This window comes from Cydia strobilella, chromosome Z (genome assembly GCF_947568885.1).
Source record: "Cydia strobilella chromosome Z, ilCydStro3.1, whole genome shotgun sequence".
Classification (NCBI taxonomy): domain Eukaryota; kingdom Metazoa; phylum Arthropoda; class Insecta; order Lepidoptera; family Tortricidae; genus Cydia; species Cydia strobilella.
In genome coordinates this window covers 10,705,791-10,731,143 of record NC_086068.1, presented here as the reverse complement: position 1 = coordinate 10,731,143, position 25,353 = coordinate 10,705,791, and the positions used below count along the sequence as shown (strand labels likewise).

Below are 25,353 nucleotides of genomic sequence, written 5' to 3'. Positions count from 1 at the left end.
AAACATGTGTGAAACATAAACCCAGACATGGTGTAGCTACTAGCAAAAAAAATTTGTTTGAATGGGCAATTTTTTTAATAAACGCTGAAAATAACAAAAAAAATACAATATTGCCATGCTTTAATCTTAAAATTAAAACATGACATTATTTTGAAAAATTATGAATCTAGTATAACTGGATCGGTCATCAGGGGGGGGGGGGATAGTCTTATGTATCTTTCAGTAGGAGTAGCAGAGAAAGCGCTGTTATTGTTTGGCCTTACTGTTTCACTTTTTTTTTATTCCCCACCGTAAGTTTAGTATGGTTTATGGTGGGCTACAAATCTGGCTTTTCTACTTCCATATTTTTATAAATAAACGACGCGGTTGCCATATGTCTATTGTTAGCACATTCTTAGGGTTTCGTACTCAAAGGGGTAAAACGGGACCCGATTACTAAGACTCCGCTGTCTGTCTGTCTTTCAACAGGCTGTGTCTCATGAACCGTGATAGCTAGACAGTTGAAATTTTCACAGATGGTGTACTTCTGTTGCCGCTATAACAACAAATACTAAAAACAGAATACAGAATAAAATAAATATTTAAGTGGGGCTCCAATATACGTGATTTTTTTTTTCCGTTTTTTGCGTAATAGTGCCCGAGTCCGACTCGCACTTGGACGGTTTTTATAGTATAGCTCATGTATAGCTATATAGCGAAGGTACTGGCTATCTATATATATATCTATTTATACTGTGTCAAGCAAGACGCAAAACAAGATCTCGCCAAGCCATTCGTTAGGCTGTCTGGCATGTCTCTGTCTGCAGTCTGCAGTGGTCTTTTTCTAACCTCCCGCCCTTACTGATTCTGATCCTGTGAATTGAATCGGCCATTTTGTTTGTTATTGTGTTGTGCGATGGTTGGTTCAGCTTCGTGGTTTTACTCGACGAGCAGAGGAAGAAGATAATCTTAATGCGCATTATTTTGTTCTTGTTACTGGAGATAAGGACCTGATCGAGCATTGGAACAATTTAATAATTTCTAGTCTACATTCCCCTAAGCTAAGTAGCGGATGAGTTTATGGTCTTTATAGAGGAAACAAGTGAAGTGAAATTAAATGCAGGATACACAGACAGGTTCGTACAACATTTAATTCAGTCCTCATTTAAGTAATCAGCATGTGGCATTTATTTACTTCTTGCTTTTCCAAAAGTCTTACTGTCCACGTACTCGGCCAGTGCGAATTCATTCTGTAACTCTAGGTCAGTTGTTAGGTTAGTCGCCTTCATTGGCTATTTATCTAGGTTACATACTTTTATTTTGAATGTAAATGAAACGTGTTTTAGTTCAGCAACATTTCTAAGGTATTTTTTTTATTAAAATGTCTTAATATTGTGTAATTTTTAGAAGTCTGTCTAGTCAGGACAATGGATTTTTGCGATTTCTGTATGTAGGTACTTTCTCGTTCCCACAGTGTCATTACTTAGTATCTTTTGCTGACTTTGCTCATCTTGCCGGATTTAGTCGCATTTTCCTATGACTGAAATCCTTTCCTTTTTAACTTTTGCCAGAAAGCATTAGCTTTACCAAAACCATTTTTACTGGTTACAGTGGTTACCTACTAAAAAAATCCAGATAAAATTTTAAATTGAATGTAGTTAATGTTTTATCATGCCCGCAAAGATGGAATAATCATATATGTGGAATTAGTTATTAAAGTGACCTTACATAACCTCTGACTTAGGTAGGTAGTTTATACTTGTAGTTATCTTGCTTCTGCTTAAATATTTAAATTGTTAGAAATTAACAGTAATTTAACCGATGTTTAAAATATATAGTTCATGATTATGAATATAATATAAGGTATATTAACTTTGCTGCCTACAAAATTTTGAAAGCAGTGCAGTAGTCTGACCATGCTAAGTTTTCATGCCAACGCCAAGTGCTATGTCAAGTACTTATAGGTATGTGGTCAGAGTAGAGGTACATATATGTGGTCAGTCTAGTGTAAATATTAGTGGTGGTAATTGTTATAACTGTTTCAAATTTTAGGTATCTACATCAAATGGTCCAATCCCATAAGTGTTCCGTTTGTCAAAACAAAGTTTTGCACGGAACACTAAAAATGACAAATTGACAGATAACTGGTATTTTGTTATTCATCATTAGAATGATGTCTTTACTGCTAATGCAAATTGTCTAGAAAGGTTTCATCCCCTTAAGCTACTGATTGTCCCCGCCACCCTCATTGTTAAAGATTTGTTTACTACTAGCTACCTGCCCTGGCTTCGCACGGGTTGTCAACCGATTCACAGAGAACCTTAACAAATTATACACCTAAACCTTCCTTAAGAATCACTCTACTCAAAGGTGAAAACCGCATGAAAATCTGTTCTGTCGTTTTTGATTTTATCCTGAACATACAGACAGATGTTGCTGTGGGGAACTTTGTTTTATAATGTGTATTGATGTAAATTAGGTTTAAATTTTAGATTAAATTTTATTACCCAGGAATAAAAGGTTTTTTATTTTATTTTATTATTGATGTATATAATATGTATTTTTTGTTCGCCAACATCAAAACTTTGAAGAAAAAGGTGTTCAATTCTCAATCTCTCAAAGACAGCTGGACCACATGGAGTTTTGTTTTATTTTTGTTTAAAAATGTATTCTAGGGACTGCCCTAAACATGGCGCCCAATAAACTTTGGAAACCACTGGGTTTCCAGTTTATTGGGCTGCAACCCACCTGAAAATCTTCACCATTTGGCACATATGCATATAAATTCACTCTGGACCCACCAGTGGGTTTGGGAAATGCTGTTCTAGGGATACACAGGATCTGATGATGGGATAGTGAAAAAAAATACACTTCATATAATATAGGTATTAGTGATATACAGGATGGATTTTCCTCACTGACCCACTAAGAGAATCCACCTTGTATACTTGTATGTATTTTTTTAGTAACTGAAAGCTACTTTTGGTGAAGTGTAACACCATCCTTAGTTGTTGATGAAGTCTTTAATGATAATAACAATACATTTTTTAAATAAATTATAAATATATAAAGTTCTTAATAATTTGCATTTACAATTTATTTTAATCATAAATTTGTCTCAACAGATCCTGAGAATTGTCGGAGACTCGGAGTTGATGAACAGTTTATAAAATTTCGGCCATCGCCCAATTTCAAAAATATGAAAAAGTTCTTGAAATATAAAATTGATTGTTCAGAATCATCAAGTCAGTCTCCGCCAAACGGCAATTGTGAGCAGCCAAATACGTCGGAGAGCCCTCCCAGCAATAGCCAGCCGATGGAAAAGGAGGAACAACCTTCCCCTGTGAAACCAGTTGTCCATCCCCCTTTACCTTTAGAACCGCCACCCCCTGACAAGCTGCCTGTTATGCCAGTGCCTATAAAGAATGAATTCATTGAGAATGATTACCCAGACCAAGAAAGTGGGCAAGAATCTCCAAATTTGTCAACAGCTGAACTGTCAACAGCTGAACTGTCAACAGCTGAACTGTCAACAGCTGAACTGTCAACAGCTGAATTGTCAACAGCTGAACTGTCAGCAGCTGAAACAGAAGAATCTTCACTAAGATTAAATGAAGAGCATGACAGCCAGGCCGCAGAAACGCCAAAAGTGACTGTTTGTAGGGATTTCATTAGAGGCACATGTGTTAGAGTAGGCTGCAGATATGCACACCAAAGGGACCTGTCTCAGTTAATGGGGGTGTATACCTTTTGCCGCAATTATCAAAATAAAGTTTGCACATTACCGCTGTGCAAATATGTCCATGCTTCAGTGTTTGAAGAGCAAGAGTTCTATAGAACTGGAGTCCTACCACCACGCGCCCAATATCATTTGAAAAAGCCTTTCTACATGCTGCCGCCTCCACCACCACCTCCACTACCTGAAGGTACTAAGCTTGCAAGAGCCATCTTTTATATAGCTTGTACATTTTGTTTTACATTAGGTATTTACAATATATGCTTTGGTAATCTTCAGGTTTTTAAATATTAATTTCTCGTAATGTCTCTTTCTAACATGATGAGTGCTATGTTTAGTGAAAGATTACCAGAGCTAACTTGTATAACTGAGTTTACATAACCAGCATTATGATAACAAGATATATATAAACTGTCTTATTTTCTATAATAAGGTCGCTAAGCATGATGAATTTGACCTTCAGGCCTAATGCCAGTTGTTAGCAATTTTTTTATTACCAAATTCGATATACAATCCTGACAACATATTTGTAACAGGGATCAGGTATATTTTATATGGAAACGAAAACGGTATTTTTTCGTTCTTCGTTAATTATTTCATTTCTAATTGGGCAATCTAACAATACGAAGTCTACTTAAAACACAACTGAGTCCTACATTTCGAGTATAAAATAATTCGAAATATATGGTTATTTCGAAGTTTTTGCAAAAAACCCTTTCAGATCCCCGATTTGTAATATGTGACGTTTTCAAGCAAAAGGTACCACATTGTCGCTAACCATAAGGACGAAATTAGATTGTATCTTTATACGAATAACTTGTCAGAGCGTTCTTGTGGCAAGCGACAATGTGGTACCTTTTGATTGAAAACGACACATATGAATATAACAGGAAGATTTCCCTTTAAATGAAATGATGAAACATCTTAGTAAAGTCACAAAATAAAATAAATAAAATAAAATAGCCATTTATTTCGACCTCATATTAAATTTTTTACATTTCTTGTCGAAGTTTTAGGAAAAAAAGCAAATAATGTCAAATGCTTAATTTAAACATAATAAATAATAATAATAAAGTTCTTTGTCATATATGTTTATTATTTCATTTTAGACAGGCAGCTGATGCTGGTACGTCTAAATCATAGTTCACTTAGCACAGTTAGCATAGTTTGTCTAGTCTATTTTTAAATTGATTAACACTTGTAGAGTTCACAACTTCAGAGGGTAATTTGTTCCAAGCCTTTACTATTCGGTTTGCAATAAAGTTTTTGCCGATATTTGTTTTGTGCTTTGTTGTTATTAGTTTAAGGTTGTGTCCTCTCGTGCGCGTGTTTGAGTTTCAAGCGAAGAGATCGCTTAGTTCTGGACAGTCGTAATATCCGTTAATGATATTGAACGTTTCGATCAAGTCGCGTTCACGCCTTTTTTGCAGTGTTATTTGGTATTTTTATTGACATCGGTCGACTTGCCTCCCGGCATAGGCCTCCCCTAAGACCTTCCATTCCTCTCTGTTGGTTGCTCTTCTTGTCCATGTAAGTCACAAAATTAACAAAATTAAATGTTTTCAGTAAACTCAAGCCCTCCATGCACTCCAGAGGTGCTTAACGCAGTTGCCCTTCGACGAAATCCGTAAGTACATCTATTTTTTTTAAAGTGGACACGTCGTGATACTGTGATACATACAGAAATTTGCAATTATAATTCAATTCTCCACAAAATATCACTTTGAAATGCGGTCTTGCTGTATCAAGTTTATACAAAAAATGGAGAGATTTCGTTGAGTCATTTAATCAAGATCAATATAGTAGCGGTATGGTCTAGGGAGCTTCCTGTGTTACTCTAATTGACTGAAACTAATCCTCTCCATGTGTATACCCTGTAGCTTATGAAATAGTCAGCTCTTCTTAAGTTAAACTATACAAATTATAACATAACAACATAATTTATTCAAAAAAAACATGTGGCATGCTTGCATTCATACAAAATAGTGACGTTAAACATGTGCCTGAACTAGGGTACCCTGTGTTTCAGGCGAAAATAACTACAGGCGAGAATTATAATTTTTTCTACTTAAATTTAATGGCTTAGGTAAATATGAATTCATAGGTACATGCAAGAAATGCTTATTTATTTAGAAAGTTGGTATGGCAAGGGTTGTTTTCAAAGTGTGTGGGAAAGAAGTCAATGATTTTTATTAATACATTTAAGAGTAATGAAATTGGGTTACTTTGTAAGGAAATTCCTGACAAGGCGATCAATTATTATTATTCTTGTGTACATACATATTTTTTGTACTTTACATGTATTTTATTAATAAAATTTAACACATGTAATATTTTTACTGGTAATTTTCTGTCACAGTGTTGCATGTCCGGTGTTGGCTGGTTGAGGTTATATGGAGTGTATAACATTCGTCTAATGGTATATTTTGTATTCTAGTTCAGAAAAGCCTTTAATAAGCTGTGTGCCTGTGTCTAAATTGGAATCTAAACCAGCCGAGAATGATTTCAGGCACATGATACAAGCCATTACTTCCCCACTGAAAAGAGACTGGAACTCGATAGACCCATGTAAGTAAATTTTAATTGGTAATTAAAAAAACAAAGCAGTATTGATGTTCAACATAACAACCTAAGTTTTTTGGCAATTAATTGAATATTGTTTTATTGACATATAAATTGACCTCTTCGCTGGCCGAAAACAATAGTACAATTAACAATCACTTAAAGGATTAATGTTATTTTCCTTAGCATTTTTGCTTGACAATGCTGCTAGAGTTAACTTTGCTAAAGACCAATTAATTATAATGATTTCATTAATGTTGACTTCAGTAATCAATAATCATGTAATTTTGGCAAGCCACTGCAGGTTCAAGCCCTGCGAGTGTTATCAATTGTTATGGGTTCTGAAGCCAGAATCTATCGCATTGGACTACCTACAGTTTCCTAAAAACTGGCTACACGGCAGTATTCAACAATGTTGCTAACTGATCAACAATAGCAAGCGAATTTATGTTTTATTATTATTTCATCCATATTATGCCTAAGAGCTTAACAAAATTAATAGTGGCAAATAACACATTAAGATACATTAGCATTAACACAGTTATTAATTAAATTACTTGCAATCGAAGCATCTGTACCTATTTGTTTATTACAATTCGGCATTTCCATACAGTATAAAGAAATACTTCATGCTTGGCTTCGAATTAAAAGGGTAATGTAACTGATACCCTGCTATTGCTCTTTAAACTTAAATTATAAATGAATGGCAATTGTTTTTACTATATAAAAGTTGACAGCTCATAAGATACCGAGAGTTGGCAGAGCGCAGTCTCGGTGAAGCCACGTGGTTGGTCCGAATGCCGTGCGTACTGTTATGCTAGTGGACTGTTGCGCCAAGCGACTTGTTATATTTGATTGATTTTGTCTGCAGTCACCTCCCCGCCGCGCGACCTCGACCACAAACAACTCTTCACAAAAAAATGTAAACATTGCGACAGTACGGACATCAGGTTTGATATTTTATACATATTGTATTATCTGTTAAAATTATGCAATGAAATATAAGTGTATGGGCGAGTCGCACATATTAGCTTTCAGAGTAGCATGAAATTATTTCAGATTAACACTGACGAGTATTGCAATGTAAGCCCATTTTAAGTGTACGCATATTTTTATTAAAGTAAATACTTGTTACGATTTATATTTGATGCATTGCAAAAGTTTAATACTACTGCAATCTCGCCCCCTAAATTGTATTACATGTTTTGAGAGAAGTCAACCAATAAAGCTATGCGGCGCTGCAGTCGCCCTCGTGATAAACATATCACGGGGAAGTACGAAGTACAAATTATAGAAACAACTTTATAGAGAGCAGAATAGCGACGCAGCTTAAGAGTCCCCGGCAAGCTCGGCCGAATTACACCTTCCCATACAAACGTAGTTCCGCTCTCATTTTAAAACTACGTGTTGGATTGTAATGAAACTGCACATACAATGACATAGGTATATCTAGGTCTGAAATTAGTTTATATAGCTCCAGTTTATAAAACAAACGAAATGTGCCATTTTCATATTAGCTTCTATATAAAATCAACCTTATCGTCAACCGACAATGTGGTACCTTTTGGTTGAAAACGTCACAAATAGAGCAAAAACAAGTTTTGTATGAAAAACTTAAATTTGCCGTATTTTTTAGGGTTCCGTACCCAAAGGGTAAAAACGGGACCCTATTACTAAGACTCCACTGTCCGTCTGTCTGTCACCAGGCTGTATCTCATGAACCGTGATAGCTAGGCAGTTGAAATTTTCACAGATGATGTATTTCTGTTGCCGCTATAACAACAAATACTAAAAAGTACGGAACCCTCGGTGCACGAGTCCGACTCGCACTTGGCCGGTTTTTTTAACTATGGTATCTGAAGCTACATAAATTAATTACAAACAGATATACCTACCTTATCCTATTGTAAGTACAAAGTCTCAGAGCAATCTAGCTAGTCGTTTTAAAATGAAAGCGGCACTACGTTTGTATGGAGAACCGAGCTTGCCGGAGACCCTTAATGCTTATTGTTTATTAAGTTATCGTCATGATATTTGTGGCGAATTATATTATTATAAAAATATGGTAGATTCTTATGGAGAATGTATCGTATGTGTCCACATACGTCATGTCCACTGCACTGCCTTGTGTCCCTATATAGGCACCTAGCGCGCAAGGGCCCATTCACCCAACTAATATGTTGGAGCTATATATATTATTACCAATGTAACAGCTCAAATTTGAGTTCGAAGATTAAAATTTACATATCACTAGAAAATAAAATGCTTAAGCGATATTAAATAAGTTTAACCAAGTTTTTTTATTTGAAGAATATACACAAGTTAAAAGAAATTGTATTTTACAGTAACTATGTAATGTTTGAAATATATATACTATTTATGTTTATATTATGTATATATTTCTTAAAGGTGCTTTTGTATTATAATTATAACTTTAATTAGATAAAACTAATTGTACTTTCTGTTACAGACTTCAATATAATAAAGAAAAACTCGAGGCAATAGAGAAAACGAGCAAAGAACTGAAAATGAAGTCCAAGCTTCTCACGCAGAAGAGCCAAAACCTTATCACCATTCTCCTTACAGTAATAAAAGAGGTAAGAATTATTTTGTCTATTGTATTAAATATTACAAAATTAATACGCGTCACGTTTTATGGGAATTCCTGCGAGTTTTCGTTGTTCTAGAGCTTGTCTCCGAATTGTAATTCCAACATTTATTTACAGGAAAGTTATACACGAATCTTGAGCCGTGGCTTGTTTCACTAAAATTTGTAATATATGCGGAAGCCTGTTTTTACATAAGTAGTCTTCGTTTGTTTGGATATTCGATAAATGTTGCTATTTATCGCTAATACGGATTGATTCGTTGAGTCGCATTTTACTCTAAAGAAAGATAGGTACATGGCTCTTTTATAAGTTTTCCTTGCTTTTAAAATTTTTCTTTAAACTCCTTTTATAAGAACTAAATACTTACACTTCCACAATATTTTAACGGTTGCATGATTTCATGAAACAGCGTAGCATTGAAAACAGGTGTCTGCTTGTGTTATTATTTATTCATTTAACCAAGATGTTAGGTTATTTATAATATGAATAACCTAACCCTTATTTATTAATATTACTATGACTTGCTTAAAAAAATTAGCAACAGGCCCTAGGTCTTATTAATTACAGATATGCATGACATTTAATTAGATTGATGAGATTGTTTTATCGATTGTGTTAGTTGACATTAATTGCATGAAAAAACAACATTAAAACTGGGTTATTTTAGCAAGAGGACTGTATCAGATTTCATCTTTATTTAGTGCAAATATGTTGATGATTAATTATTTACCTAACTAAAACATGACGTTTGGTATATGTATTACATTAGACTTTATATGCTCGTAATACTCATTTTTTTAAATTAGTCTGATAAATATTATGTTATGCTCGACATTTAAATACGTCATTTGGCTTGGTCACTTGTCTCAAAACTATTAGCAAGAAACGAATACCGAAAACTACATGAACGCGTCTCGAGTCTCTGTGTTAAAGGGGCCCCACTGAGTATCAGTCCGCCGGACGATATCGGTCTGTCAGTTAGAACAAAATTTTGACAGTTCTGAACGACTGACAGGGCGATATCGTCCAGCGGACTGATAGTCAATGGGCCCCTTTACCTTGTTCGTAAAAAGCTTTCGTTGGCAGTATAAAACAGTAATGAGCATTAATATATAATGTCTGTACCATTAACGTGGGATTTATAGCCAGCAACAGAAATAAGGTCTGTCCAAGAAAAAAAATGGTCATGTAGTGTAAATATTTTACATGAATGTGAATTTTCAAGCAGCACATTTTGTACATAATTTGTGGATACCAAACTACATATTAAAAATACAAACATGATATACCGTTAGATTTTCTATGAATTTTAGCAATATATATCCCATGGTACCAATGTTTTCCTGCAAAATATATAGTTTTTTTTTTTAAATTCGCTAATCAAAATTATACCTTATGACGCCCTCTTTTCACAAAAGAAACAATTTTTCTTATTGTATTCAGATTGAGATAGTCCTGAGATTCTTTAACTTTGGTGAATTTGGCTTTTTGACGAAAAAATGCCTCCCATATAAAAACTACTTTCAGTGCTTGGAGTAGAAAGTCTTCCTGACTACCACAAATAGAATGAGTTTCAAGAAGTATTTTTTTTGATAAGATGACATTCTAATCTGCCTAAAATAGCTTGTAAAAATTTAAAACCGTTTGTGACATTGTAGCAGGAAGCGAGTGAAGAATGTCAAAAAACGCTGTACAAGCAATGAAAGGTACGATGGAATTTATTTGGCGAAAACTCACACAAACCCATACATTAAAATACGATTTTATTTTTGTTATATTTTTGTTATATATTATATATACAAATTATTAAAATAAAAAACTTTTTAAAAATTTACATTCGGTAAAAAGATATACCAGATCATCCACCAACCACTTTTTTTCGTGGACATACTTTAGTAAAGCGGGTGAGGTAGTTAGTCAAAATGATTCGCTCAGACTCTTACCACCTCTTACTCTCTATACCAGTGGTTCCTAACCTTTTTAGTACTGTCACCCCTGTTGTGCTCAGAACTTTCGCTGTTGACTGTACGAGTACATCCACAGTCTACACGTACATATGTTGAAAATTAATCGAGTCAATAGATATTCCTTTTCTAGTTAGCAGTGGGTCAGGTTTGAAAGCTGTTTGTCGAATTTGTATTTCTCTGGTAGCGTTTTGTCACTTATTTGGAGGACTATGTATCACAAAAGTATTTTTTCGAGATAGCATGTATGGATAAAGTCCTTCTATTACGATTATTGAGGTAATTTTTGTATTTTTTTAAAGCACGAAAATTTTATTACACATAGTACAATAAAATGTGTATGAGACCTTCCACATATAAAATAACTGTTTTTAAATGATATTGACTATATTTCCTTAAAAATTATTTTTACGCCCAGATTCATTCACTGTATAAGATATGAAAATCTAAAAAAAAATCGTGCTCCCGAGTTTGTCAAGTGAAGAAGTGTTTTGTGGTATCAATACGGGCAAGTGTGGCTGCGAGGTAAGTGTGTCCGGCCTTCACATTGAGCCGTGTTTACGCATTGATTAGTACTCAATGCTAGTTGATACATTTGCCACTTGCGTTTAGTGGCAAATATATGACCAATGTGTATTGACCTTAACACATTCTTCACTGCCAGCTTGAGCTACACGCTACTAGCGTAGCCGATAACATGGGAAAAACCATATGTATCGAAAAGCGCCTACGAACAGAACCCATCTACCGGGTCGCTGGCAGTGAATCAGTTAACTGTAGGCCTAGCACATGATTGGCGCGACAGTATCTCGCCGCGAGATAGACTACCCGCCTTGTCCGTGTATCAATTAAAGAGGGACGGGGGTAGTCTATCTCGCGGCGAGATACTGTCGCGCCAATCATGTGCTAGCCCGGCTGAATTGTCAATCTACATCTAATACGACAAATGAATCTTGGCTTTTACAGATTATTTTAGCATATCAAAACATTATCTTTGTCGTTCGCCAATTTGCTGGCCCAATATTACAGGGTTCTAAGAGTAGTTAGTTTGTGCCGGTTCTAGCCCCTCCTCCTCCTCCCGTTCTAGACCAAAACTTTTCCGCTAGGGGGCGCCACTAGTTAGTTTGGCAAAGATCCGTCAGATGGCGCCACTAGTTAGTTTGGCAAAGATCCGCTAGATGGCGCCACTTGCTAGTTCCATAAAAGTCCGCCAGAGGCGCCACTAGTTAGTTCTAAAAATATCCGCTATGAAATGTATAGATGGCGCCACTTGTTAGTTCCGCAATGATCCCCGCTAGATGGCGCCACTGTGTATGTGTAAGAGCGCCTGTTGTTATTTTCATAGCAAATCCGTTAGATGGCGCCACTTGTGAGTTCCATAGAAATCCGCCAGAGGCGCCACTAGTTAGTTTGGCAAAGATCCGTGAGATGGCGCCACTTGTTAGTTCCGCAATGATCACCGCTAGATGGCGCCACTTTGTATGCGAGTTATCGATTCGCTTAATGGTTCTCGATGAAATGTATAGATGTCGCTAGAGTCAGTGGACGTGGAAGTTTTAGTTCCAAAAACATCCGCTACAAAAAGGTATAGATGAGCTGCCGTCCGAGTAGTTCTAAAAAAGTCCGCAGCTAGTTAGGCAAAGATCCGTTAGAGGAAGCTACGTTTCAAAAGTGCGCTAAGAAATGTATAGATGTCGCTAGAGTCAGTGGACGTGGAGGTTTTAGTTCCAAAAACATCCGCTACAAAAAGGTGTAGATGAGCTGCCGTCCGAGTAGTTCTAAAAAAGTCCGCAGCTAGTTAGAGGGGGGTCACGGTAAGTTAGTTATCTATTCGCTTAAAGGTTCTCTATTAAATATATAGATGCCGCCTCGTCAGTGGACGCTGCTAGTTAGTTCCAAAAACATCCGCTATGAAATGTATAGTGTAGTATAGATGCCGCTAATGCCTCGTCAGTGGATACGTACATCTACAGCGTGGGCGCGCAGGTGATCAGGAGTCAAGAAATTCATGGCGCTTGTGTCGTTACGGAAGCGGGGCGCGTGAAACCACGGGGCATAAACGTGTAAGCGTCGTGAAATTCATGAATTTTACGACGTTTTGATCGCGTGGTTCATGCTCCACGTGGGTGATTGGATGCATAATAAAATAATGTATTCACTCACTAAACATTTTTATTTAGTCAATAGACTTAAAACTAAATTTATACCATATATATGTAAAATACAAAAAATATTATTAAATATTAAAATCTAAAACAAACACGTGTAAAATTAGAATATAATATCTAACATAAATCTATAAATAAACTATAATATGCATCTATCTCCTTATGTCCTAATGCCAATGTTTGATGTGGTTTTGATGGGATTGGGAATCGCTTGTCATCATAATTCTTTAGAGCGATTTTGTTGACAGTTTGTGAATATAACTGATGACCTTTACTTCGTATAACATTCATGTTCCTATATTGAGGTGGAGCGTTCATTACACAGTTGTAAAAATCCTCACCTCGTACAGTTTTAGCTATGACATATTTTTTTATGCCCTTGATTTTTTTAATAACATTATCCTCTTCCTCTTCCTTCTCTCTACCCCCTATTTCCCCCATAAAAGCATTCTCTGCTTTCTCTATATAATAACATTTGGATCTTATCCCTATAAATTTTGAAATTATTCTCCCACTAACTTCATCCTTCATTTTTCCCAATACATTCTTATTAACTCTAGGTAAAGCGTAAATATTATCAATTTGCAAATCTGATGTATCGAATCTACCTTCTACATCCGGTTTGATATCCTTATAGAAATCATTAGTATTAATGTTATAGATGAATGAGTCTGTATCTGTGTATAATAGCTGTATATTTTCATTATATTTAGGTAGCATGTAATTATAATGGAAATCATACATATGGGTTTTACTTAGTTCTAAGACTGTAAACCCTACATATATAGGCTTATCATACTTTATACTATTTCTAGTCATTTGTATTATCGAGATATCATCACTGATTATGCATGAGCTATGAAAATTAAGACGACCGATTAGAGCGCGCGCACCTAACCGTCTTCCTTGACTCTCCCAAGCACTAACAACTCTAACATCCTGTCGTTTTTCAACGTTTTCCATAGTTTTACCAAAGACTGCATTGTTCATTAATTTATAAAAGTCTTTGTCAAACTTGTTTCTAGACTGTATTCTTTTATCTGTATTGAGATCAATGTACGATTTAAGCCATGGACGTTGAGTAAACTCGAGGATGCGGTGAATTTTTTTTACTTTCAATCCATGTCTTATAGCCTGTAGCAGATTTATATAATGAATTTTATAATTGCTTTTATCTTCTAGTGTAGCTAATAATTTCTTTGTTTTACTCATACCTATCGATGGAACCTTATTTTCAAGACAAAACGGGAGGTCGTTGTGTAAATCATGCAAGCTCGTAGGATACTCTAAATCTACTTCAAAAAAGTAACCCTTATCATTTTCAGGACATAATGTACTCATATCGAAACTGATGATTTCCTCTTGAGACAGCCAGCGAAAACTTCCTGTAGGCAAATACTGGGACATAGCCCATCCATATAAATTATTAGCATCTAAATAAACGATGTAATTGGAAGGTTTATCCGAATCATAATTTTTCATATATTTATTATTTACTACTGCATATTTCCCACAACACTGACTCAGCCCCCCTCGTATTCCAGATGAAATGAATTTTATCATAGATATGTCAGTAAGTAGTTCTAACTCGATTTTAGTATGCTTTAGCATAGAGTCCCAGCTGAGTCCGGGGGCGGTATAATAATGAGCCGGGTCAAGCTTATACGTCTTAAGACAAACATCACGGAAGTTCTCAAAAACTTCTGCCAATAACATGACGTCGGTCTTAAGGTAGTGGTCACTATACTCCCCCAGAGTTCCGATATTGAAGGCATCCCAAACATCTCGGGCAAATTGGTAATCCTCATCGGAAATGGGGGAGCTGGCGAGGCTGTTATAGAAGGCAGTCACAGGAGGTAGTGAAGTTTCCTCAAGCTGGGCCCACCCTCGTACATACTCATATGGGAAAACCCCCTTGCGCGTTAGTAAATCTATTTTATCATGAGGGAAATGCGAGGTGATAATGCTAAATTGATTTTTTGGAAGGTTTTGCACTAATGTATCCAATGAGGATGCCATGAATCTAAAAGAGTCTATAAACCTAAGATCTAACTTTAGAACCTCACTCTTTAAACTAAGTGATATAAATTTCTCTTTATTCTGAGGTATAACATTAACATTATCATACTTTTTCAATGATTTAATTATAAAGTGTGAGTCATACCCACTGAAATTATGCATCACTATGGGGATTGCGTTAATAATCTTATAATTTAAGTTGCAGTTAGAATGTGCAGCGCCCCTAAACTCACCTGTGAGGTGACAATGATCACGTACCCTATCATCTCCTAACACACCCCCACAAATATGACAGTTTATAACAGATTGGAATTCTACCTGCTGCTCTCGTGTAAGAGAACGCATTGGTTCTATAGTATTAATCTTGTTTACAAATGGCACTAACTCTGTCTCTAATGATTTAATAAACTCTTTCGCACAGTCCTCACCGCGAAATGTTACATATTTCGATTTTGATTCATCATATGAGCATTTAATAAAATAACCAAAGCTATACGGTTCATGTGACTGATAGTCTAGAGTATATGAGGAAGATTGAGACGGCGAGCATGTAGGTATTATAGGCTTTAGTAAAGCCTCGAAATCAGCATACACGACAACTGGTGCTCGTAATTGATTTCGAAAGTTTTTAAACTTTAATATATTATCCCCATCATTTGGTATAATTGTTTTAACATGGGAACAGTCATGTTTTATATGCTGCTTGAATTTAATTTCATTAGAAAAAGGTAAGAGACATCCATCACAAAACCACATCTTATGATGATGTCTTGAAAGCTGCGCGCTTATCAATCTACTTAAATTTTTTATCCAACAGAAGTGTTTCTTCTCACCATCTTCGATTATAAGCATATTTATATGACGGTCGCGTCGTTTTTTCGAATGATACACAGGTCCCGCTATTGACTCCTCAATGATTTCAAATACGTTTACACTTATATTATTCAATACTTCAAAACGTTTAATCCCACTCAATGACATGGGAAAAGACACTCCTTCAAGGTTTAGTATCTCCTTATAGTGGGGATATGATGTGGGGCGATCCACATGTTTATCACCAGGGTAGAGAGCACTAACAACGGCCCACGCAAAGCATGCGTTATCATCATTTTTAACATTAATACAGGCCTTCCTCGTTTGCACCCACTTTGGAAGGGGGATGTACGATGATCCTTGCAAGGGTTGATACTTATTAATATTCACTTCTAGATGCAGCACTTTACTTATAGCCCACCCACTGTCACGTTCTTGAAAGTCTTCAGCCTTGACTCGGATCTCCTCCATAAACGATTGATATATTTTATTTATTTTGCTAGCATCTAATGAAATCACTTTATTCTTAGTATTGAAAGATTTCACCTCCTCCACCTCCTGATCATTATCATTAACCTTTATCCATTTACTGTATCGTCCGAAGAGTTCTAAATTCACCTTAACAGCGCTCTTAACCCTAGAAATGTTCTCCTCTATAAGGTTAATAACTCGCAGGCGTACACTCTCCATGAAATCTTCAGGAGTGAGATATTCATCCTTCGAAAACAGTCTATATGAGATTATCCGGCTCTTGAAAGCGGATGTTACTATTTCCGTATCTCCATCATACATCTCACATTTTAGACTCTGTTTATGCATTGCACTCTTCAGGTGATTATGTAATGACGTGACATCTGTTTCACATATATCACATTTTCGCTTTTTGGAGGTTGATGCGTCATCTTTAGCTCGTAGTGGTAGCTCTTCATCGCTAACTCGACTGCGTTTCTCCCCCAACCGCTGATATGAATTTTCACATTTGGCAGGTATATCTTGCTTTGGAAAGGTCTTATCACGTTTAGAACACGCTGACTTATCCGACTTTAAATGTTTCTTACAGTAAACCACATGTCGAAGCATGTTATCTTTCCGAGTAAAGTTTTGGTTACAATATTCACAAACAATGACCATGTTTACTTTTTACACATCTACATACACTCAGACTGACGAAATTATTATTAGCTGGAAATTATTTACGAGGTACGGGGCGTGCCACCTGACGGCTGACTCGCAGGCAACTGGGCGTGCGTCTGCGGGGCGCGGGGAGCGGGGGACGTGGAGGTGTCTAGAAAGATGACGTAACTCAGGAATGCGGCGTTGAGGTGCGCTGGCACTGCCTGGTACACTCACACACACACACACACACACACACACACACACACACACACATACAAATGTCGCGACGACAGGTGCAGGACGGCGGGTGCCGCCCACGCACATATTATTATTATTATTGTGATTATTGCATCATCAATCAAAGACAAGTCAAAGAAGAGACTGCATTTTTTTGCTTAAAGAATAATAAGGGTTTATGTTAAAATAAAAAAATTGGTTAGTTATTGATACTTTTTATTTTCATCAATCTATTCAATGAAAATATAGGTATTACACAAAATATCGGCTGCATAACACTTTATTTCAGAGTCGACAATATCGTTTACGTTGCACAAACTACTTATAATATTGCGTGCCTGCTGAATATTGGTGGGGTAATATATCTTGAAATGCTTTTTGAAAAAGTTGAGACGGTTCTCATATGTAGACTTTATCTTGTTCAAGTATCCGATACGTGCGTTAATACACTCCATAACACATTCGATAAGACTCCATTCCATGTGGTTAATCACCAAGGGGTGTGAGTTTGTCATAGATTCATCATCATCGTCACCGTCACATGTGAGTAAAAGCAACGGTACTGGAGAGATACACATCCGAAGACGATCGCACTGAAGCAGCTCTGGTGAAACACTCATTGGGTTATGAAAGTAGTTTCCAATTACATCAACTTTTTCCGCAAACATTGCATTCCATTCTTCACAGGTGAGTTCATATTGTCCATTAAAACTGACACAGGTATCTAATCTGATTTTAGCTTCAATAAACTGCAACTTTAAGTATACATGGATATTTTCAATCAGAGCACTTGCATCAGCAGGACAGCGTTTAAGATTGTAGACACTCTTGCTCAGCTCACAGCAACCGAAACCAACAACATTAGCAGCAGCAGCAGCAGCAGCACCGGAACAATCAATTGACGGTGTGTAAGAAGGTGAAAAAATGTTTGAATAATTCATTTTTTTAATTATTATTTTTTTAAAGCTCCAAGACACGTTTACAAGTGAAGACGGTCAATGGTCTACTGAATGATTTTACGCGTGGTACTGGTGAGTGCGTTGTACTCAAACAGTGAATCACTGATAATGAGACAGTATGCCGTGGTGTTAGCCGGCACGTTCCCTTTAAACTCCATTTCCAATTTAATATCAATAGCCCCAGCTCCCGAGTTGAAGCTGTCACACTGTCTTGACGTGTCGATGACTACCAATGGAGATTGTGTCTTGTAATGAGCATAATTTACTTGGGGGCTGGTATGATCACGGTTGTAGTAGGATAGTTGGAAATTGGTAAATGCGTCATATAAGAGCACATAGTTGTTTGTTTTAAATTCAGCCGAAAAGGAATCGTATGGATAATACTGTGCGTTCAAATACGCCCTGCAATTGGTGAGATTACAATGGTCGAATATACTCATATCTTTGCTCTTGTCGTTCCTACGAGCCGTTTGGAAACCAACAATGAGATAGCGAGGTTTCTCCAGCTGAGTACTCGTCTTGATGCACCAAATATGACGTTCTGAGGCAGGTAGTATGGGGTATTCATACAGCTCCCATGTGCGGAACGCTATCTGAACCGGTATGCTTCTCTCAACATACGACATTAAGCGCAGTTTCTCCTTGTCTGATACTTTTATGACAGGCATCCTCCATGTGACACGGGTGATTTCAATCTCACCATTTGGAACCGGCGGTTGCGGTACCGTGTTGGCATCAACGGCTGCTAAATCTAAACAGTTTACATCTGTACTGGCGCGATTCAATATCAACTCGTGTTTCCCATTCATTATAACCTTCTTATAGTCCTCGGCGAAACCCAAGATATGAGATAGTGGTATAGTTACAGTAAACTTGTCATGTATCTTTTTGGCGCCAACTTCCCACCCCGCCGTCTGAAGACTATGATCCATTTCCTTGGTGTAGGAGACTAGTCCCTTCATGGTGGACGTGATACCGCAGTTTCTCGCTTGATCAATCTCCACACCGTTCAATTCATAACGAATGTCTTGAAATAAAAATGCAGCACCATTGTTCACCAGTAGACATCCTTTCTCCACTGTGCCCTCCACTAATATTTGACTCTGACTCGGCAGTAGAATTAGATCTTGACGGTTGATACAAATGTGGATGTTGTCGTTATTTTTGAAAGAGTCATTATACGGAGTGTATGGGTGAAATTCTATACTTTCTATACTATCGTCGAATAACACCTTCTCCCCAATGTCTAATATAGATGACGAGGACATACTTTGAAACCGATACTCTGTAAAAATGCACTGTTTTCTCTAGTCAATTTCTTTGGTTGTTGTTGTTGTTGTTGTTGTTTCTGTAGTGACTGGTGCAGCTGTCTCTTGTTAATACGACGATGACGATGAGGACGAAGAGTAGTAGTTTTCTCAACGAGAGCAAGATCTCGACTAATTGTAGAGGTGTTGTTACCAGGGCTTTTATTGTTATGAATAATCATTTTACTTTTTACGAATATGCAAACGAAGTGCAATGCTTTCACCTCGAAAATTCACCGTATCACCGTGCTCGTTTACAATGCGCAAACCAATGTTTTGTATGCGAATGTTACTCTTCTTGACAGGCAGATATATAATGTTGGTGGGTTGTTCAATAATTTGATAGCCGGGCGGGACGTCAGGTGAAAACTCGTGTAAAACATGTGACGGCTTGTTGTTTACGAATGAGCCCTCCACAATGTTGCACTCTATTCTTATAGTGTTTGTTATGATTATGTTAATTGTTTTATCCGACCAATGTGCAGTTTTTGCTTTGAGCTTTTTCGGTGAATAACCAAACAGTGACCCTATGCTGTTTGGTTTGTCAAAGTGAATATCATACTTTGGCGAGAAAATCATACATTTGGAGGTATTGTTATTTACCAAGATGTCTGCCACTGCCACCATTCCTTCACCCTCTGACCCTTTAGTCCTCTTTGACATTTCCTCCTTCAACAAGTGTATTATGCTGGAGAGCTCGTATGAACCTTCAGGAATTGCGATTATATCATCCCCATAGTGAAACAGATTATTGCTCTTATCAACATTGGGAATAGTGTTGAAAGTCTTAAAGTACACGAGAGCACACTCGTAAAAACCATCAATGTCCAATTCTAGAGCCGGTTGAAAGTCTACATTCAACACAGGCTCGTTACCGCTCACACTAATTGTGAATGATGTCATAGACATGATGATGATGATACCTGCTGACGTCTACCACGTTTAATGTAAGAATGAAACTACACATGTAATGCTCATGATATTTATTTAAAACAAACGCTTAGCATTGGTATATAGGAAATCCAAACACAAGTGTCCACAATTTACAGTATTAAATTTCTGCAATCGATTGTAATTATACTCTATTCGCACGTTGCGTTGTTGTTGTTGTTTGACATCATTTATATAATCAATAAACTCTCGAGGTGGCCTCAAATCACCAAAGCTATCAAAATATAGACAATAATCACCCTTTTTCGCATAGGCACACCAATGCGTACCTTCACCCCGCTGAGAGTCCAAATTGATAATACCAGTTTCATAATAGTGAGGTTTCTTTGGGAGATTATCTCGCATGAAAACACCTCTAAAGTAGGGGATTTTCACTCTACGTTCAAATCTCACAATGTCCACATCGGTGAGAGCTTTACCCATTGGGGGTAAATTTAATTTCTTGTTTTTTTTTTTTCATCGCCTCCATTAGCCGGTATAATGTAGAGTCCCATTCCACGTTTATAAGGTGCTAAATATAAACCTCTACCGACAATCTTGCTTTCGGTATTATTATTATTATTATTTCTGCTCTTTACCATTTCATAAATATTTTTAGCAACAGTGGTAACACCACCGGCCAAAGTTCCCGTGGCGGCTAATGCACCCAGTAGCGGTATCAAAGCTGGCAGGAAACCGCCTCTCTTGGGTATCGGGATGACTCGCTGTTTGTGTTGTCCCTTGACAATCTTTCCTTTAACAAAATGTTTTGCCGCTTTTACACCCACTTTGAGTAGTGTATTAGTAGTTGTATCCTTCTTTTTCGCAATGTGTTTCTTTACAGCATCACGACTTGCTTTTATGACTTTTGATATGGGAATCATGCCCATACCGTGTTTAACTTTATACTTCATAATCTTATCTACCGCCAACGCGGCAATACGTTCACCAATTGGACGATTGTGGCCACCAAGCCAACGATTTTTAGCAGCTTTGGCCAATAGTAAATCTGCTTGATGTCGTCCCTCCAATGTCTTGTCACGCGAGTAGGCTATATCGTGTAATTTACAAGCTTCGTCAAGCGGATTCACACCAGGATCGTTGCGAGCCAATCTCTCCTTCAATCTAGTACCGGGACCGCAATAATTGTAACCGGGTATGTGCACTTCAAATGGTAGATTATTAATTAAACTATTTATTATACCACCACCGCTACAGCTATTATGAGGTTGCTGTCGTCTACGTCGTTTGGGATTATGTTTAACACTAACCCCACCAATGTGTGTTATCATCTCAAGTATCACTACTTGACTGTGCCGGTGATTATAAAGTATGCCTATATATATCTATATAATTTTTATACTTTTGGACATGTGAATGTGTATAAAATACACGTCCTTACGATTTGGTACATCACACTGAAATGAAGCTTAAAAAACAAAACACGCCACTCGCTATTAAAGATTGGAGTGTTGTGCTGGATGACAATGTAAAAGCACATGATCAAAACTCTTTTAAACATGGCTCGTTGCTGGCGAATAACATTAGATGTCTCATCTGTGGACCTTCCAATTGTGGCAAGACAAATGTTTTGTTGTCTCTACTCTTACATCCGAACGGTGTAAAGTTTCATAATGTGTATCTGTATTCGAAATCATTGAATCAACCTAAATACAAGTTTCTGGGTAAAGTTTTAGAGCAGGCGGGTGACATGCCGTTTCACACGTACAATGATAAGAGTCAAGTCGTCCCACCGGAAGAAGCCGCCGAGGACAGCGTCATTGTATTTGATGATGTGGCTTTGGAAGATCAAGATGCCATTCGTCAGTACTTTGCAATGGGACGTCATCGTTGGTTGGATTGTTTCTACTTGTGCCAGACATATAGTAGGATACCTAAACAGTTGGTACGTGACAATGCCAATCTTATATTGCTATTCAAGCAGGACGAGTTGAATTTAAAACATGCCTATGACGATCACGTAAACACCGATATGAGTTGGGAAAAGTTTAAGGAAATTTGTCGCGAGTGTTGGCAGAAAAAGTACACTTTTTTAACAATCGACAAGGAGAGAGACATTAACAAGGGTCGATATCGTAAAGGATTTGACGTTTTCATTATTGTATAAAATTTAGTGTCATCTCCGGTTTATTATCAGTTTTATGCGGTCAGCTACTGAGGACGAACCTCTATTAATTTACATTAGCAACGGTGCACTTGTACTAAAAAAGAAGAAGAAGAAGAAGAAGACATGTTTGGTAACAAAAAGTTGAAACGGAAACTCGTAGACTCCATTGAGAGTGTAAAGAGAAAAGTAAAAGCGTTGCGAGCAGATAAGACGTCGCTCGACACTTCGCTAGCGCAAACCTTTGAACCAATTACAAAACCGCTCAATGTTTTGATGAATAAAGCTTTAGAGTCAAAGGGTAATAATAAGAATGATAATGGTGACAATGCCAAACCCACAGTAATGAATTACCCTCATCATCCTCATCCTCCCTTGATAAATACCTCCACACCATTACCACAAGGATCACGTAAAAGGAAATATCTAATCAAAACCGAAGAGCCCAATAGTAAACTACTCAAGTACAGTAATAATCTTTAAAAAAAAACACAACAGTTTGCTGATGATGATGATTATGATTCGAATGATTTTAATGATGATGATGATGATGAAGAAAAAGATGATGGAACAAAAACAGAGGGAGATGAAGAGCTTACGATTAGCGATAATGATGATGATGATATGAAGTCGGCTCTTGACATTGACGCTGATGAAGGTGGTGGTGGTGGTAATGATAGTAGTATTGATGATCTACAAAACAAATATATTAAACATCTTATTAAAACGCCAAAAATACCATTTGGTGTTTATCTCGAGGATGATAAAATGCATATTGGTAATAGTCGAGTTAAAATCATTGATGACGTGTTACATGTTAAACATGCACGATTCAACATGACTCCTGGACTGTTGGAACTCATCTTTAAAAGACTACCAAACAAGCATATTGTTTCGAGAAAAGATGTAGAGGATTACAATAAGATTTTAGACATGACAAACGCTCATCGTAGAGGATTCTCACCAAACGGTCAATTGAGTGGAGATAGAAGTTTAAAGTATCAACGCTACATTAAACAACTACAAGAATCAAAGAAACATAAAGGAGGTGGATGTTTGAACTCTGGTAAAAGGGATTTATTAACAACTAAAACTTTTTATCCGAAAACTGATTACATCTATTGGGATGATCCAAACGAACTGGTGAGTCGTTTACAGCTTTTGATAGCATCACAGAGTGCTGGCAACACCTCTCATTCGAACGAGATCAATGCAATCGTTGAGGAACTGACTGAGAGCGGTATAGTTTTAAAGTAAGAAAACTGACCCTCTTCTGTTGGCTGTTTTTTTTTTAAACCTGTTATCTAATAAAACAGACCTGTTTTGTATCCAAGCCTCCCCACACGTACACGCCCCTTGTTATAAATACGGATGAGGACTCTCTCCATGGTTCACTTTCACAATGCCTCTTAACAAGTTTGGACAATACTTGGGTAGCGAATCTACAATCCGTGACGACATAAAAGTGGAACGAGATTTGGTAAATTTTGAAAATAGACGAGTGGCGGGAATTCACAAGTCTTTTCTCAAAACTGATGCCATATGTAGAGCTGAACTAGATGAACAAGTGGTATTTTTAAACGCAAAGCTAAAGGCAAATGTTAAAGATTTAAAAGATTTACGGTTCAAGCTTGAAAAATTATCACAAAGAATTGCTACACCACAACCACAAACACCATCGGAAGCGGCAGCGTTTCCAGGAAAGCGTATTATATTGAAGAAAAATGAGTAAAGCTCAAGTAGTAGACGAGATACATAAGTATGCGAGAAAAACATTTCCACGTCGTCGATTCGTTCAGAGGGGGCTCGATGACACGTGGCAGATTGATCTAATTGATATGCAAAAGTACTCCAAGTATAATAACAACTATAAATACATTCTAGTGTGTATTGATACCTTTTCAAAGTACGCTTGGATGCAACCGCTAAAATCTAAAAGCGCTGAACATGTTACAAAGGCAATGAGCAGAATTTTGAGTCAAGTCGGCAGAAAGCCCAAGAATATTCAATCAGATGATGGGAAAGAGTTTTTCAATGTCAAATTTCAATTGCTCATGAATCGTCATCACATCAATCACTACTCTACCTATAGTGCGATGAAAGCTTCCATAGTGGAAAGACTAATTAGAACCTTAAAACATTGGATTTGGAAACAATTTAGCTTGAATGGTTCATACAAATGGCTACAACTGATAAGCCAAGTGGGATATTGTTACAACAACAAACTGCACCGCACTATCGGTATGGCGCCGGCGAGTGTGAATAAAAACAACTCTAAACAGTTGTTACATAAAGTCTACAATCACATTAAAATCAAACCTCGTGCCAAGTTCAAGGTGGGTCAACATGTGAGAATTAGTAAATATAAATCCACTTTCGCCAAAGGCTACATAGGCAATTGGACTACGGAGATATTTACAATAACTAAAGTGCAAACTACGAATCCAGTGACATATTTACTTCAAGACGCTAATCACCAACCCATCTCTGGATGTTTCTACGAACAAGAGTTGCAGAAAACTAAACACAATGACATTTATCTAGTGGAAAAAGTTTTGAAACGTCGTGGAAATAAAGTGTATGTAAAATGGCTCGGCTTAAATGAAAAGAGTTGGATAGATAAAGATAACATTGTCTAAGTTTTCTTTTTTTTCTCAATAAATATTTATTTACTCTAAGTCAATGAGGTTTCATTCAATAAAAACATCTCTCTATATATATATATTTATTTATTTTATAATTGTGTAGTACCTATTTATACATTCGCAGCGAGCTAGCAATTTAAAATTAAACAATTAGAATGGGAAAAAAAACATCTATATCTGTACG

General features: G+C 36.9%; 1 protein-coding gene across 1 annotated transcript in view; it reads left to right on the top strand.

The window, feature by feature from the left end:
* The first annotated feature begins 888 nt into the window (after positions 1–888).
* Positions 889–25,353, top strand: part of LOC134755088 (formin-binding protein 4-like) — a 38,011-nt gene continuing 13,546 nt past the window's right edge. Inside the window, exons 1-6 of the mRNA XM_063691566.1 lie at positions 889–1,115; positions 3,105–3,905; positions 5,282–5,342; positions 6,153–6,283; positions 7,149–7,227; positions 8,748–8,874. Coding sequence (XP_063547636.1) covers positions 1,097–1,115; positions 3,105–3,905; positions 5,282–5,342; positions 6,153–6,283; positions 7,149–7,227; positions 8,748–8,874 — 1,218 coding nt within the window. The 5' untranslated portion in view covers positions 889–1,096. The remainder of the gene's footprint in view (positions 1,116–3,104; positions 3,906–5,281; positions 5,343–6,152; positions 6,284–7,148; positions 7,228–8,747; positions 8,875–25,353) is intronic.